Source organism: Lepidochelys kempii, chromosome 3 (assembly GCF_965140265.1).
Source record: "Lepidochelys kempii isolate rLepKem1 chromosome 3, rLepKem1.hap2, whole genome shotgun sequence".
NCBI classification, from domain to species: Eukaryota; Metazoa; Chordata; order Testudines; family Cheloniidae; genus Lepidochelys; species Lepidochelys kempii.
In genome coordinates this window covers 175,066,056-175,082,386 of record NC_133258.1, presented here as the reverse complement: position 1 = coordinate 175,082,386, position 16,331 = coordinate 175,066,056, and the positions used below count along the sequence as shown (strand labels likewise).

The 16,331-nt window shown below is 43.1% G+C and overlaps 1 protein-coding gene and 1 long non-coding RNA gene across 5 annotated transcripts in view; one reads left to right on the top strand and one right to left on the bottom strand.

Annotated features, from left to right (window-relative positions):
* Nucleotides 1-11,922, bottom strand: part of EPAS1 (endothelial PAS domain protein 1) — a 150,877-nt gene extending 138,955 nt beyond the window's left edge. The window contains exons 1-2 of one of the 4 annotated variants that reach the window (XM_073339112.1): nucleotides 11,373-11,918; nucleotides 4,427-4,545 (exon numbers count right to left, since the gene is read on the bottom strand). In XM_073339112.1, the coding sequence (XP_073195213.1) occupies nucleotides 4,427-4,432 (6 nt within the window). In that variant the 5' untranslated portion in view covers nucleotides 4,433-4,545; nucleotides 11,373-11,918. Of the gene's footprint in view, nucleotides 1-4,426; nucleotides 4,546-11,372 lie in introns of all 4 variants that reach the window. The other 3 variants (XM_073339114.1, XM_073339108.1, XM_073339113.1) reach the window with 3 other exon arrangements.
* Nucleotides 11,805-16,331, top strand: part of LOC140909566 (uncharacterized) — a 55,675-nt gene continuing 51,148 nt past the window's right edge. The window contains exon 1 of the long non-coding RNA XR_012158272.1: nucleotides 11,805-12,501. This is a non-coding gene — a long non-coding RNA (uncharacterized lncRNA). The remainder of the gene's footprint in view (nucleotides 12,502-16,331) is intronic.

Here is a 16,331-nt window from a genome sequence, read left to right as displayed (position 1 = left end):
TTTCTATTGATCTTGGAGTCCAAAGACCCACTTCATTCAGCACTTATATTAGCTTCCTAGCATCTATGGATTTGATACACTACTATTGTTTTTTTTTCTAAAGATTTTAAAATTTAGGGACAGATGTCCTTGATGTAATAAAGATTCAGCTCACTAAGCCTTTATTCCGCCACGTGTCTGTGATTATTGCAACTAGTACCATTACACTTTTTAGAAAGGGGAGTTCTTGAAAAGTGCCATAACCATCTTTCCTGCATGTACACTCAGGAAAAATACAATTATAAGCGAGATGTGAATTGACCCTAGTTATCTCAGTGACAAGTGTTGACTTAAAAGCTTAATGATACTGCTCCATTAACAGAACTAACCCAATGTACACCAGCTGGGGATCTGGCCCCAGATTTTTAAGTCATTTAGGTACACTATTTCATATATGGCCCTAATTTTGTAAACTCAACCTAGGGATCATAATTAAAAAGTACAATTTGGCCTACTTTGTAGATGAATTTGACACGCTTGATGTTGATATTTTCCTTCTTTGAGAATTATTTAACTAATATTAACTTCACATACCAGACTACTTTTACAGATGAGAAACATTTTAATAATTCTGACATTTTCACATTTTGCTCCTTAATGAGGGACAGAAGGGCACAAGCTCTTGAGCAGTAGATTTTTTTAAAGCTTGCTTTTACTTCTAATATATTTTGTTACACATGGGAATTACTAAGGACTTTTAGAAAAAAAGATTGTATTTGGTTCTGTTTCGGCTATGTATATTCTTAAAGGGTTTGAAGGAAAATGTTAAATTTGAGATTGAAAATGCAAAACTATTAGATCTCTCCTTTGCTTCTAATTGGCTTGCAACATAAATAAATATAGTGTAGAATCAAGATACCGGTCATTATTATTGTTGATATACAGAGCAGAGTATGTTTGCCTACATTTTAGCTGGAATGAAACAAGAAAAAAAAAAAACATACAGAAACTATCTACTGTCCCCCTTAAAAAACAAATACAAACCAAACATTCTGCTTCTGCCCAGATGCCCAAAACCGTTCATAAAGCTGCAATAATGCAATATTAATCTCACAACCACAGCTTAAAATAGAACATATATAAAGTTTTCTGAACTTTTTGGACAATCTTTTGGAGGGAACACCCTAAACATTCCACTAATCAAAGAAAACTGATGACTCCACATAATCATACATACAGGAAGGGTCAAGATCAGGGCACCTCTTTGACTGAAGATCAGACACAAAAATTCAACTAAAGCAACTTTGCTTCTTGTTAGACAAAACATTTAATGAGCTTCTATAGAATGAAATATTGAATATTTGCTGTGGCATGTAATGTGATGGACAGAGGAGCACAATGGATATTTTATCCCACCTCAAATTCTTTATCAAAACAGCCTAAAAGTTACAAATCTAATTGTTTTAATGTCTAAAACGGCACACAGAGTTTGCAAAGGACTGTTTGTGGTACAATTCTTAACAATTGAAAAAATTTCTAGAGCTAAATACAATCAGGCAGGCAAAAGAGACAAAATCATAATTAAATTTAGGCTAACGTACTAAAAAGTATAATTAAATATGGCTAATTTGGGACACTAGCTGTTATCAGCCAACTGGTCTACTGTACGTCATAAAACAAATACTGTATTCTACAGTGCTATTGGAAAGCAGCATTATACAGTTTCACTCATTTTTCTTTTATACAAAAAGGAAACTTGGCAATTGTGAATAATCTTGCAAGTCTAATAAAAAGTGAATATCATCTCTGAGTGACTAAGCTCTTACTAGCACCAGCTAGTTAAAAAAATTGCTCCAACTAATGTTTAAGCAGCTACTGAACACAGCACAAGACTGACAGATAACAAGATTTATCTCAAGGAAGTAATATAAAAAGATGCACCTGTATAGTGTACCATATTTTCATTTTGTTTTAATCTACAATGGTATGTCCTGGCTATTGGCATATACTTCATGCCCGACAATATGCCATAAAGTGAAATGCACATACAGAATTTTCTCCCAGCATGTATATATGATGTATAAGCAAGCACACTAATATTTAAAAGAATACCCTGATCACTGCACTTCATTATTAACAGATCTGAATGGAAAGAGCATTTCTGTGTATGGAATTAACTATTTGTTTGCAGTGTTATTATAGCTGTGTTGGTCTCAGGACATTAGGGAGACAAGGTGGGGGATGTAATGTCTTGAATTGGACCAACTTCTATTGATTAAAGAGACAAGCATTCAAGTTGACACAGAGTTCTTCTTCATGTCTGGGAAAAGTATTCAGTGACACAGCTAGATACAAAGTGGAATAGATTGTTTAGCATAAGAAGTTAACATGTTGTAAGAGACCATTCAAGGTGAAATCTGCAGTTAACACCTCTCCAGTCATAGGCAGGACACAGGCAGGTTAGTGGGTTATAGATTGTTGTAATAAGCCATAAATCCAGTGTCTTTATTAAATCCATGATTTTTAGTGTCTAACAAATTTATTAATTTAAGCTCTCAGGCTCATCCTTTGAAGGTTGTACAGGTTTCCTTTGAGAATAAGGACTGAGAGTGAGCATTTTGCATAGAGTGAGCATAGAGCATAGAGTGAGCATTTTGTGAAAAATGTTCACCCACAGGTGATATGGTGTTTTTGTCTTTTCTATTTGTGTTCATTCTAGAGCATAATAATTGTCTTGATTCACCCACACAGTTGTTACTGGGACATTTAGTGCTGTGGATGAGGTATATCACATGTTTTAAGTGACAAGTGTAAGACCTATGGATCTTGAAAGGTATGTTGTGAGGCATGCTGATCATCATACCAGTGGGATATGTCTGCTGGTTTTGCATCTGTTAGGGCAGGGTCCTTTGTCCTCTTATTGCAGAGGTGTTAATTACTCACTTTACCTGGAATGGGTCTCTTACAACAGTGGTCCTCAACCAGCGGGGGGGGGGGGGGGGGGGGGGGGGGGGGGGGGGCGGGCGGCAAATGTACCCCTGGGGGTATTCAGAGGTCTTCCAGGGGGTACCATCATCAACTCATCTAGATATTTGCTTAGTTTTACAACAGGCTTCATAAAAAGCACTAGCAAAGTCAGTACAAACTAAAATTTCATATGCACAATAACTTGTTTATACTGCTCTATATACTGTACATTGAAATGCAAGTACAATATTTCTATTCCAATTGATTTATTTTACAATTATATGGTAAAATATGAGAAAGCAAGCAATTTTTCAGTAATAGTGTATTGTGTGACATTTGTGTATTTTTATGTCTGATTTTGTAAGTAAGTAGTTTTTAAGTGAGGTGTAACCTGCAGGTACGCAAGACAAATCAGACTCCTGAAAGAGGTACAGTAGTCTAGAAAGGTTGAAAGCCACTGTCTTACAACATGTTAACTCTCATGATAAACAAATCTGCTCCACCTTGTATTTAGCTGTGACACTTGGGTGTGTCTACACTGCAATAAAACACTTGTGGCATGCCTGTGTCAGTCAACACAGGCTCATGGGGCTATAAAACTGCAGCCAGTGTAGATGTTCGGGCTTGGGCTGGTGCGCAGGATCTGGGACCCAGCAAGTGGGGAGGGTGCCAGAGCCCAGCATCCAGCCTGAGCCCAAACACTTACATCACAGGTTTCAGAGTAACAGCCGTGTTAGTCTGTATTCGCAAAAAGAAAAGGAGTACTTGTGGCACCTTAGAGACTAACCAATTTATTAGAGCATAAGCTTTCGTGAGCTACAGCTCACTTCATCAGATGCATATCGTGGAAACTTACATCACAGTTTTGTAACCCCTCAGCCCAAGCCCTGTGAACCTGAGCCAGCTGACACAGACCAGCGGCAGTGTTTTATTGCAGTGTAGACATACCTTCTGAGTACCTTTCCCAGACTTGAAGAAAAGTTCAGTATAAGCTCGAAAGCTTGTCTCTTTCTCCAACAGAAGTTGATCCAGTAAAAAAATATTACCTCACCCACCTTTTCATTATAGAATTTACTGTATTTAAAATAATCTGCCTTTATTACTGTGCCTCATTGTCCATCAGTACCTTTACCTGATTTCACAGCTTGAGAGGGGTCAAATGAACCAAAATGAAATAGGGTTTTTTCTCTGCAAGGCTATTTTTTCAGGTGATGTAGCAAGATGCACAATGTAAAGAAAGCGATTATAATGCGTTTCAGCCTAGACTTGAGCATTGTAGTTCAACCACAACATTTGGAAAAAACTACAAGTGAGTGAGAAAGTACAGTTCTATGCTCACATTTGAAATATGAATTGCAATTCATTACACAACTTCCTTTCACTCTTTGCAAATCAGACTATTATGCTGGTAACAAACAGCCCAATCCTTCAGTGCTTACTCATACAAGTGCTATAATTCCATTGACTTTAATGGGACTACCTGCATCAGTAAGAACTGCTTCCAGGAATAAAGGTTGTTGAGGATCTGGCTCTACAGAACCCGGGTTTCAAAGGCAATGCTCCAGTACTTTCCCCCGTCTCTGCATAGCTTGTAAAACTCTTAAAGGAAGGAAAATAAAATTTTGTTCACTGGAAGTTTATAATTATTTGTAGGTAGGTCAATTTTTTGCATTTAGTGAAAGTTCTTAAAAACACAGTTAAAGAATTCATAGTGCACAACAGCCCTTGTTTTGAAAGTTATACACTGGAATTTCCAGATGTGAGAATGCTGCATCATAAAATTAGATGTGCTATAGAAAGCAAGAGGAGATTCATTATTTAGATTTATGGCAAGGACCCTAAATATGAAGGATACCATAATAACAGAATTCCAGTACTGAAGCCTTCCATAGTATCCAAACAGGGTAAATATGTGATAACTGCAGATAAGAACAGGTTAGTAGAAAATGCAATGTTATTTGACAAACAGGAAATCAAAATGAGGTAGTCCACTCAAAGATGCCAGATTTTAGCATTCATCCTGTGAGTGGGTTTGAATTTTGACAGAAACAGTGTTTGTGAAGTCAAAAGTATGTATAACTTGGCAGAAACCACAACAATTTTAGTAGTCTCACAAATGTCAACAAATGACCACATTCTGCACAGTTATCAGGGTGAAATCCATTCAACCTGTAAAAAGTCCAAATATTTGGGCTGTATGTGAGTGGAATGAATAGTGGCTGGGGAACTGAAACCCACCTCTTCTAATTGGATGTGGGTGCCACTGAAGTCTATGGGACTTGGTTTCTGACAATTGGATTAGTTCTTTTGTGAGTAAGGATTTGCAGGCTACTATTGCTGGTAAAGCTCTTAGGACCCTATCCTCCTCTGATTAAAGAAAAATTCTCATTGACCTCAGTTGTGCAGAATCAATCCCTTAAGGGAGAGGTCAATGGGAGTTGAAGGCACAAAGTATCTCATGAGAGTTTCTTGGCACTTAGCAGTATCAAGCTTTAAATATTAATAGAAAGAATTCAGTTATCTAGCCATAGTTGAATAGGGATATTTAAGTATCAGATGTTTGGTCTTTTGGTCAGTTTTTTCACATCCTGTCCCCCTCCCCCTCTAGCATCACGCAGCATCTAAAAATTTGCACGGCTTATTAAAAAAAAATGTCTGACTTAATGAAACTATACTAAACAATCACTAAGAGACTTTTCTGCAGACATTGTGGGGGAGGGAATCATGAAGTAATCACACAAAAGTATACTTAAAAATCACTACTACCAGTGACACATGCATATTTCTCATAGTCTAAATTGTTCATTTTCTCAACTTGAAAAATCTCTGGTAGTTCTTTTTCCAGCAATCTGTGTTCTGAATGAATTTATCAGGAAACACCAAACAAGCATCATCAATGTTCACTTTGAGCAAAAGAACAGTTTTGACAGTGTTTGCACTCATTCGCTTTACTCCAAAGACTGTTCCACGCTAAATCCTATGTTCCTGATAAAAACAGACCAAAATCTACTTGGTCCTGCAATGTGGCTTGAAGAAAAAAACTGTAATTATAAAAAAAATTATAACCAAAATCAATCATGATTAAATAAAACCCAAAGACATTTCAAATATCTGAAAAAAAGTTTTCAGAACACTGAAATATCATATGAAAATAAAACTGTATGATGATTTTGCTTATGGCCATGTTTGGAATATGAAGATTAAATGTATGCTATATTGATTACTCTTAATTTATATTATCTTGCAAGCAAAATGTATTTTATTCTTTCAATGATTTCTTAAAATATATTGACAGGTTTCAGAGTAACAGCCGTGTTAGTCTGTATTCGCAAAAAGAAAAGGAGTACTTGTGGCACCTTAGAGACTAACCAATTTATTTGAGCATGAGCTTTCGTGAGCTACAGCTCACTTCATCCGATGAGGCTCACGAAAGCTCATGCTCAAATAAATTGGTTAGTCTCTAAGGTGCCGATGAAGTGAGCTGTAGCTCACGAAAGCTCATGCTCAAATAAATTGGTTAGTCTCTAAGGTGCCACAAGTACTCCTTTTCTTTTTAAAATATATTAATATTCTAAGAAATATTTACTTTTTGTTTAAGAATACAAATACCAACAAGAAGTTTTCCACTGGCTAATTTAAAGTAATAGATCTATTCATTTTCCACCAAAGTTGGGTGGTAGAAGACTCAGACCAGATTTTTATTTTTTTTGGGAAACGTGCATATTACATCTACTAATGAGAGTGTGACAACATGACAATTCTACATAAAATGTTACTCAGATCTCTTTGACTTGAACTGAAATATAACTCCCATGTGGGAATCTGAGGATGATCTTTGATTTAAATGGAGCACAAAATGTCCTGGATTATCCTTCATGGACGGTGGCAGAACTGTTCCTCAAGGCTTATGCTTCAAGACTTGCCTGGAAGTCCTACAAAACAGATTTTTATTACCATCACCACGTTTTCTCCATGAAATGGATTGATAAATTGTGATATTAAGTGAGCCACATTAAGTTTCCAGCTGTATATCCAGCTAGAAATCTTGAACAGCTAATAATACTGTAGCAACAAATGAACTAAAGGCAATAAATCATTCATATAAAAGTAACAAATGAAAATAAAATATATTAAGTTTCAATTGGCTATGCAGAATATTCCTGTACATACATACATTCATACACACACACACATACCTGCAAGAATACTGAACTAGACACATGACCTTTCATCTCATCTCACCTCTATTACACCCCTTAGAGTTAGCTAAGTATTATTACCCTACTTCTGAGATATGGAAATTGGCACAAGAATATCAAGTGATTTACTCAAGATCACACTTGAGTCAGTGGCACAGCCAGTAAATTAGAACCCAAATCTCCTAAATTTCAGTTTTCTGCTGTATCTAAAGTATATTCTTGGGCACTTTAGAGAGAGAAAAGCAGAAAGTGCAGTAGCCCTCAACCACCAGTAGTGCACTGGTTTCATCTTCTGGCCCTGAGCCTTAAACCTGCACCATCTGTGGCAAGACCTGCCCCTTGAGAACTGAACTTTTTAGCCACTCTCAATGCTGCAGCATGACACATAGTAACTGAACTGCTTTGGCAATTACACCATTGTCTCGAGACAGTTGTCATCTATGGGTATGTCTACACTGCAAAACACCCAGCTGAGCCCAAACATCTACATTGCAATATTACAGCCCCGTCACAGGCTATTGTAGTGTAGTCATACTCTAAGATCCGCTTAGTTTCAAAGTTAGCTGTGTACTAGACTGTGCTCATTCCCTTATAGTTATAGGTGATTAAGAGTGATTTTTTTTGTTAAAAACTGTGATATAACTATCTTTCATTAAAATTGTGAATTTTCAGTCTGAACATTATTTCAGCCCTCTATTAAACATACTACATATTTTTACAAACACACCTTACTGTAGCATAATCTTTTTCACTCTTCCCTTCAAAACGGAATTATGAGGGTACATAATATTATCCATACTTCATTCTTTGCACAGAATGTTAACTAATATGTCGAACAAATGTGCAGTTAAGATAAAGTATATAGCCCTAATAAATTAATATCCGATATGCTGATGGTTCTAAAAATACAATTTAAAGTTATCCTGTGCAATAATTTTCAAACTGCTCATAGTGTAGCTTAGTCAATGATCTGGAGCTAGTGCACACATTAAAATGAAATATTAAATACAATTTTAGAAGCTTAGTATATCAGTAAATGAAACAACTATATATGAACAATGGCAAGATAAGGTATTTCCTTCATAAATTACAGCTTTTATTTACATATTTCTGTATTCAATGACAAAAGTCAATCTTGCAAACACTGATAGCATAAAATAGCTTGAATATCTCAACACATAAGTCAATCCTGCAATTTTTAATCACTTAGATAGTCTTTACTCATGCAAGTACTCTCATTGATTTCACGAGTTAAATTTCTGCCAGTTTTGCACTATAGTTCCTGATTTCTTTCCACCTGTAACATGTGTAATACAGAGCACCAAACAATTTGTATTAAGATTCAGTAGGGAATTGTTCTCAGTGGTAATTACAGAGTTTGAATATCTGGATTTCTGTTTTCCTTGGACATATTACTATGATATAATTAAATCCCTACTTTACACCTTCTTGCAACAAAAAATATTTAATAAGAGTAAGATAGAAACACCTAGCCAATAACTTGCCCAGCACATTCCCAGAGCCCTCAACTCTAAGTGAAATGATTGGTAGTTAAAACACTCCATGCCTCTCAGGTCCTATATTAAATTCTCGTATTTCTTCAGATCCCCAAAATTATGAGGCCACCTACACAGTACACCCTCAGTACATCATATGTTGAGATTTATCAGCAATATAAAATTAATAAATTTTTACATAACATGTAAACCTATACCCATGTAATTGTAATTATGAAGCATGTTTTGTTAAAATTCCTTCCTTCGAAAACACCATCTTCAACTGAAAAAATAAATTAACTAATTGACATTAGAGATAATAAATCTTGTTGTAAATTGCATTAGCTTAATCCCCGAAAACTAATGAACTAAATAACCCTGAATTGGAGAACAAGACTGAAGAACTAGTATTTGTTGTTGACTATGATCTTCATATGTGCATGACTTTAGTTGCAAAATTACCAGCTATGGGTGTAGTTATGTATTTTTAATTATATTGTACTCTCTTCTTTGTATGAGGAAGATTGATACCCACCAGAAAGGTGGGTACTTTCCCACTTTGCAGATGATAGGGTTTTTTTTTTTTAAGGGAGTAGGATGGAGCAAGAAAGTGGGAGTAAATGGAATGGGGGGGGAGAAAGGATGAGACCTTAGCTCAGGGGTGGGTGAGCGTTTTAAGCTGGCCCCCTAGCTCCCAGCGGTGTCTGGGGCTTGGCCGGGGCCACAGCACTCGGCTCATCACGCTCCAGCACTGCAGCCGGGACTCTGGGTTGGGGGCCGCATCACGCAGTTTGGCCCTGTTCCGGTGTGCCTGCCGGGGGCCGCACCATGAGGCTCCTGGAAGCCGGGCATGGCCCCACTCTGGCTCCTATGTGCTACAACGGCCCCCTCCAGCGCTCTAATCGGAGCTGCAGGGGCGATGCCTGCAGATGGGGCAACGCGCAGAGTCGTCTGACCGGGCCTCCATGTAGGAGCCGGAGAAGGTCGTGCCACTGCTTCCAGGAGCCTCAAGCGCTGCTCGGAGACTGCACCCCGAGCGTCCCCCCATGCTCCAACCCTCTGCCCAAGCCCTAATCCCACTCCCACTCTCCAAACCCCTTGATCCCAGCCCAGAGCACCCTGCTGCACCCCAAACCTCTCATTCCCAGCCCCACCCTAGAGCCCACACCCCCAACCAGAGCCCTCATCCTCTCCCACACCCCAACCCCAAGTGTGTGAGCATTCATGGCCCGCCATACAATTTCTATTCCCCAGTGTGGCCCTCAGGCCAAAAAGGTTTGCCCACCCCTGCCTTAGCCTCTGGGTGTCACAGACCTCTCCGATTCAGCCAATCAGAAAACAGAGAGCTGAACATTTCCCAGTGCAGCTAATCAGAGCGCCGCTACCAGGATATTCACTTTCACTGCAACCAAAGTGCAGACCCTCCACAAGAAAGTGATTGACTCCACCCGGAGCTCAACTCCCTCGAGCAGCAGCTGCGGAGGCGATCCGCTCAGTCACCGTTCCAGTCAACGCTTGGGCTGAATGCTGCTCAGTTACACGGGACTTAATCCAGATTTCCTCTGCCCCCTTAAGGGACATGAGTCCGGATTCACAACCGGTGTAACTGAGAGCAGCCGAGCCGACGGCCCCTTGTCTCCCTACTGGCCCCCGCGCTCGCCGAAAGTCCCACTGGGAAAATAACACAGGGTACTTATCTACTGAGACCCCAGCCTGGTTCCTATAAACCATGGGGATGGATTAATGCGGAACTACACTTAGCTTTATATCCCTAAACCCGCACTGGGGAACCCAGGTGGAAAACGGGGGTATATTGCTAACGTGCTCTCCTGGGGAAGCGGTGGAGTATCTCTGACATGTTTCCCTGTAGCTCCCATGGAAGTAAAGGCTGGATCCTCACGACTGCATATGTTACGTTTCCCTATCATGTATATGACATCACGAGGAGCTTTTGAAATCACCGACTTCTGAGATCACGTTTACTGGGAAAGCGTTCATCCTGGTAAATCCCTTCTGTCCTATTCAGTGCAACCAACTCAACCCACCTGCTAGGTGGTTTTTTCATCCTTCACCGCCCGTGGGGAATTAACCTTTTGTAACCTGCCGCACCAACACATCTTGGACTCGAGTTAATTTTGCCAGAGCGGCTACAGTCGGAGAAAGGAAGGAGCAGGGCTGCGACCACCCTCCCCATTTGGTGTAAACTGTTTGTTTTGCTGTGAGCGGTTGGGGGAGGAAGGTGATCTTTGCTGCCCTGCTGAAACGACCTCTCCCCTCGCGGCTGCGGCGATCAACCAAGACAATTCACTGTCAAGAAACATTTTTCCTGCCGCCCCCCCTCTCAGGGCCCGATCCCGCGCCCCCGCAGTCAATGGGAGTAGTACCCGGAACTCCCAACTATTGGCTGCTGGATCCCTAGAGCGCCAGCTTGGGCAGTTTTGGAAGCAGCGGCGGGCAGCTCTCGCCTGAAAGTCCTCGCCGGGGAGCCGCCGCCCCAGGACCTGGAGCGAACGCAGCAGCCTCCGGCTTGCGGAAGAAACAGAAGTCGCCGCGGCAACTACCGGACCCTCCAGCAGGGCGACTAGACCACGGTCCTGTCCGTGGGAGCGTCGTAACTTAGGAGAGTCCCAAACACCTTGCCTCTCCCCGGGCAGCACCGCTGCAGTTACACGGCTCCCATTTTCATTGCACATCCCACCTCCGAGCCTATCCGACCCCCCCGGCCGCTTACCTTTTCTTTTCCTTGTCAGCAGTCATCATTGAGGCTGGTGCCCTTTGTGCCGCTAAAACCAACTCGGCTCGCCAACAAGGGCTCCTCAGTCACGGCTGTGAGTGTCCTGCTTGCCGATCCCCCCCCCCCCCAATCAAAAACACACCCGGCAGGCTAGAGATCCCAGGCTTGGAGGGAGGAAGCCGGGTGTCGGGAAGGCCGGGGAATTGCTCGCTCGCTCGCTCGCAGCTGACAGCAACGCTGGTGCACTAGTTGTCCTCTAGGAAAAGGCTGAAGCAATCCTGGCCAGGTCGCCCCTGAGCTGACCATACAGTCTCAGGACACTGCCGAGGATTGTACAGCCCGCCCAGGGGGGAAGGGAGAGACCGGGTTCCCCCTGGAATCTGAAGCCCTGCCAGAAGAAAGTTCTCACTTTAAAACTTCAGGCTTCCCTGGGCTCCCGGGGGGCAGGTTCAGCCTCTTTAGCCCCGTCTCCCGCTCCAGCTGGAGCTGTCGCAGCTCGTGCTCCAATGGGGACGGGAGCTGGCTGAGCCCTCCTCCTCCTCCCTCTGCCCCCTCCCACCGCGTCCACCCGGGCTCCAGCAGGACTTGCTGAGATGAGGTCAACGCCGCGAGAGGCGGCGGAGCGGCCGAGCGAGGGAGGGTGGCAGGGCCAGCCAGGAGAGCGCAAGGGGACGCGGGGGACGAGGTGGCGCCTGCCGGAGCCCCAGCCCCAGCCCTGCATGGCGGGGCATTTGCCCGGAGGGCTGAGGGAAGCTGGAGTCTTTCCTGCTGCTGCTGCTGCGCTGCACGACGCCCAGCCAGCCCCCTGCCAGCGCCTCGGGGGAAGGGCAGCCTGCGGGGGAGGGGGGCAGCGATTGCTTGGCAGGGGGCAATTCCCTCCCCGCGGCAGCGCCTGCTCGCGGCCCGGGGGACGGATTTCCCTCCTCCGCGCGGTGCCTGAGCACTTGCTACATCGAGCTGGATGCTTCGCTGACCTCGCCCCGCAGCTGGGCGGCCGCGGAGGCGCAGGGGCCTGCGCTGCTGCCCCGGGCACTCCGAGCCCTTTCCCAGCCAGAGGAGCAGAGGGAGACGGGGGCGAGCTGGCCGCGAATGGCCGCAGGGGAAGGTGGCGCGGAGCACCTGTCAGGTCAGGCAGAAACGTGACTGGGGCTGCAGACACGGGCTTGTGGATGACTTCTGTCCCTCCCCCTTACATCAAGTTTTTTGGTGTTGGGTTTTTTTTGTTTTGTTTGTTTGGTTGGTTTGGTTTTTTTGCGTGGGGAGATTGTATTTTATACGAATTGGTTTTCTGTCCTGGATGCACCTGGTCTGGCGGTGTTAGTGTTCAGACGCGACCAATCAAGCTACAATCATCATGCTTGTACCTTCTTAATGTGTGCAGATGAGGCCTCCCCTTTCCCTGCGCCTTCAGCTGGCCGGGGCTGCTCCTCCGACTAGGAGCGTCACAGAGGCGATGCCTCTAATTAATTAAGAAATAGCTATTTTGGCAACGATTCACAAAGGCATCGAGTGGAAGTTAGGAGCCTCCATACCGTTGTAGATTTAGGCCTTTGGTATTAAGGTTAAGACATTCCGAGACTATGGTGATGGGGTCAAAGAGACGTGATTGCTTGCTTTAGCCTGCAGTGTGCTTGGTAAAGTGAAATCCTGTTTTCACTACAGCCCACACAACTTGAAATCCAGGACTTTTTAAAAAAAATCCTTCCCTCAGACTTGTTCTCACAAAACTTATCTATTTGGATTTATACCTTAAACTAAAAAGCTAGTGCTCTAAGCACTTTCACAAAAATTAAAACTACTGTCCATATTAATACATCTTTCATAACAGTAGCCACAAACCCAGCAGCCACTCCTCAAGCTCCCAACCAAAATTAGTCAGCCACAGGTTGATTAAAAATACGCACCCCACAACTACTAACTCCCAGTGCTTGATTAAGCTTTTAAATATTAGTATCACAAATGCGAGTTCAAAATGAGGGAGGCAAGGGGGGCATGGTGATAGTGCAGGTCACATCTCGAGAGCATAAGTCTGCACAGGCCCTCTACTTACTGATCTTCCTTCCTCAGACTTATACAGTGGATTTAAAAAAAAAAAGTAACCCTATTTTCTTGTTCAAATAAAAACAGCAATAAACTTTTTTTAAAAATTAAGCATGCTGATATTAAGTGTCTGCTGGGAAAATAAAGTACTACTGCTCAACTCCCATGAGTTCCTGCTATGACATTTTTCAAATTGTATAATTAAATAAGTGTCTGCTGTATCAAAACATTAAATAGGTTGTAGTGTGAGGAAATAACTATTTAGCATCTTAATTCCATTCATAATATCTAAATAATTCAGTTTAATTTTTTTTTAATTAGACAACTCAAACCCAAAACATCTTTTCCTCAGAATAAAAATCACTTGTTTTCTTACACTTCACAGTAATGGAAATAATTTGGCATTTTGCCTATAATGGATTATTTCTCTGTTATTCAAAGCTTAGCAGTTTTGCCATGCCATTTCTTTATGCAACCTGTTTAAACAACATGTGCATTTCCATATTAGCAATACGTTCTGCTCATCTGAAGAGAGCTACCCATGCTTCTACAGCAACAATCTGATTATGTGGTAACAGTTTCTTATACAACAGAACCTACACAAAAGAAAACCGTAAATATTTAAAACCTAAATAAACTTGGTTAAACAGAATTTGTATGTACAGGGCTACGTTTAGCCTTCAAGCGCTAAAAGAATGCAGCAGGATCAAAGAACCAGTCATTCATTCTCTAGATTAACTTGAGTTCTTGGTCCTTCACTGATTTTTGCTGATGGCACTGCTTCTCTCTATATCTGAAGATTCTTTACATGAATAAACAACTTGACTTCAGAGTCAGACAAGCAAAGAATTTAAAATACCTAGTAAAGCTCAGGTCTTACCCTTTGGCCTAGCCCTAGCAACGCTGTTCTAGATGGCCATAATGTGGCTGATTTGCAGCACACATTTCTTGCTCCTCTGACCAGCAGGGGCTGAAAGTACAGGAGCAGTAATGGCCTGCTGAACAGTGACTCCCCAACATGACAGAGGAATGATGATGGACTTCAAAATATACCCTATTCTTTCCTTGCCCAGGACCATGGTAGCGATGATACTGCTATGTCATGGAGATAAGGAAAGAAAATACCCATAAAGGATTTTCAAGGTTGTCAGCCATGCATCAATTATCAGAATAATAGAAGGGGGAAATCCTGGCCCCATTGAAATCATGAGAGTTTTGGCACTGACTCCGGAGGCATCAGGATTTCAGCCACAGATTCTATAAAATGGTTTTAAGATTACCAGAAATGACAGTATAAACAACCAGTTCTCAATCCTGGTGAACGGAAGAGGGAACAGATGTTCCACATTTGAAAAGAGTGTTACAATTTTCAGCAAACCAAAACATATCCACCTATTCTAGGGGCCAAATATAAGAACATAAAAATGGCCATACTGGGTCAGAGCCAAGGTCCATCTAGCCCAGGGGTCTCAAACTCAAATCACCAGGAGGGCCACATGAGGACTCGTACATTGGCCCAAGGGCCGCATCACACACACACCCGCTGCCCCCGCTCCACCCCCACCCACTGGGTGCAGCAGGGGGGTCAGGGCAGGGAGTTGGGGTACAGGAGGGAGTGCAGGAGGGGCTCAGGTTCCAGCCCGGCGCCGCTTACCTTGAGTGGCTCCGGAGTGGCAGGGGTGAGCACCTGGGCCATGGTAGGCTCCCTGCCTGCCCTGGCCATGGCCCCATGCCACGCTGCTGCAGGAAGTGGTGGGCACCCTATCCCTGCGGCCCTGGGGGGAGGGGGAGCAAAGAACTCCATGAGCTGTTCTTGCCTGTGGGTACCTCCCCCAAAGCTCCCATTGGCCGGGAATGGGGAAGCACGGCCAATGGGAACTTCGGGAGAGGTACCCACAGGCAAGAACAGCTCACGGAGTTCTCTGCTCCCCCTCCCCCCGGGGCCACAGGGAAGTGGTGCCTGCCGCTTCCCGGAGCAGCATGGAGCCCTCAGCACCACGGGGTTGGCAAATCCACTGGCTGGATCCAAAGCCCTGAGGGGCTGGATCCGGCCCGGGGCCGTAGTTTGCCCATCTCTGGCCTGGAGATAGGGTGGGGACGCGGCGCACTGGGGGTGGGGGGGGCGCAGGAAACTTGGAGGGCTGCAGGGAAGAATCCCGCGGGCGACGTGTTTGAGACCCCTGATCGAGCCCAGTATCCTGTCTTCTGACAGTGGCCAATGCCAGGTGCCCCAGAGGGAATGAACAGAAAGGTAATCGTCAAGTGATCCATTCCCAGTCGCTCATTCCAAGCTTCTGGCAAACAGAGGCTAGGAACACCATCCCTGCCCATCCTGCCTAGGAGCCATTGATGGACCTGTCCTCCAATAACTTATCTAGTTCTTTTTTGAACTCTGTTATAGTCTTGCCCTTCACAATATCCTCTGGCAAGGAATTCCACAGGTAGATTGCGTTGTGTGAAAAAATACTTCTGTTTGTTTTAAACCTGCTGCCTATTAATTTAATTTGGTGACTCCTAGTTCTTGTGCTATGAAAAGGAGTAAATAACACTTCCTTATTTACTTTCTCCACAGTCATGATTTTATAGACCTCTATCATATCCCCCCTTAGTCATCTCTTTTCTAAGCTGAAAATTCCCAGTCTTATTCATCTCTCCTCATAGGGCAGCTGTTCTATACCCCTAATCATTTTTGTTGCCCTTTTCTGAACCTTTTCCAATATATGTTTTTTGAGATGTGGCAACCACATGTGAACACAGTATTCAAGATGTGGGCATACCATAGATTTATAGAGGCAATAAGATATTTTCTGTCTTGTTATCTATCCCTTTCTTAATGATCCCCAACATTCTGTTCACTTTTTTGACTGCCGCTGCACACTGAGTGGATGTTTTCAGAGAACTATCCACAATGCCTCC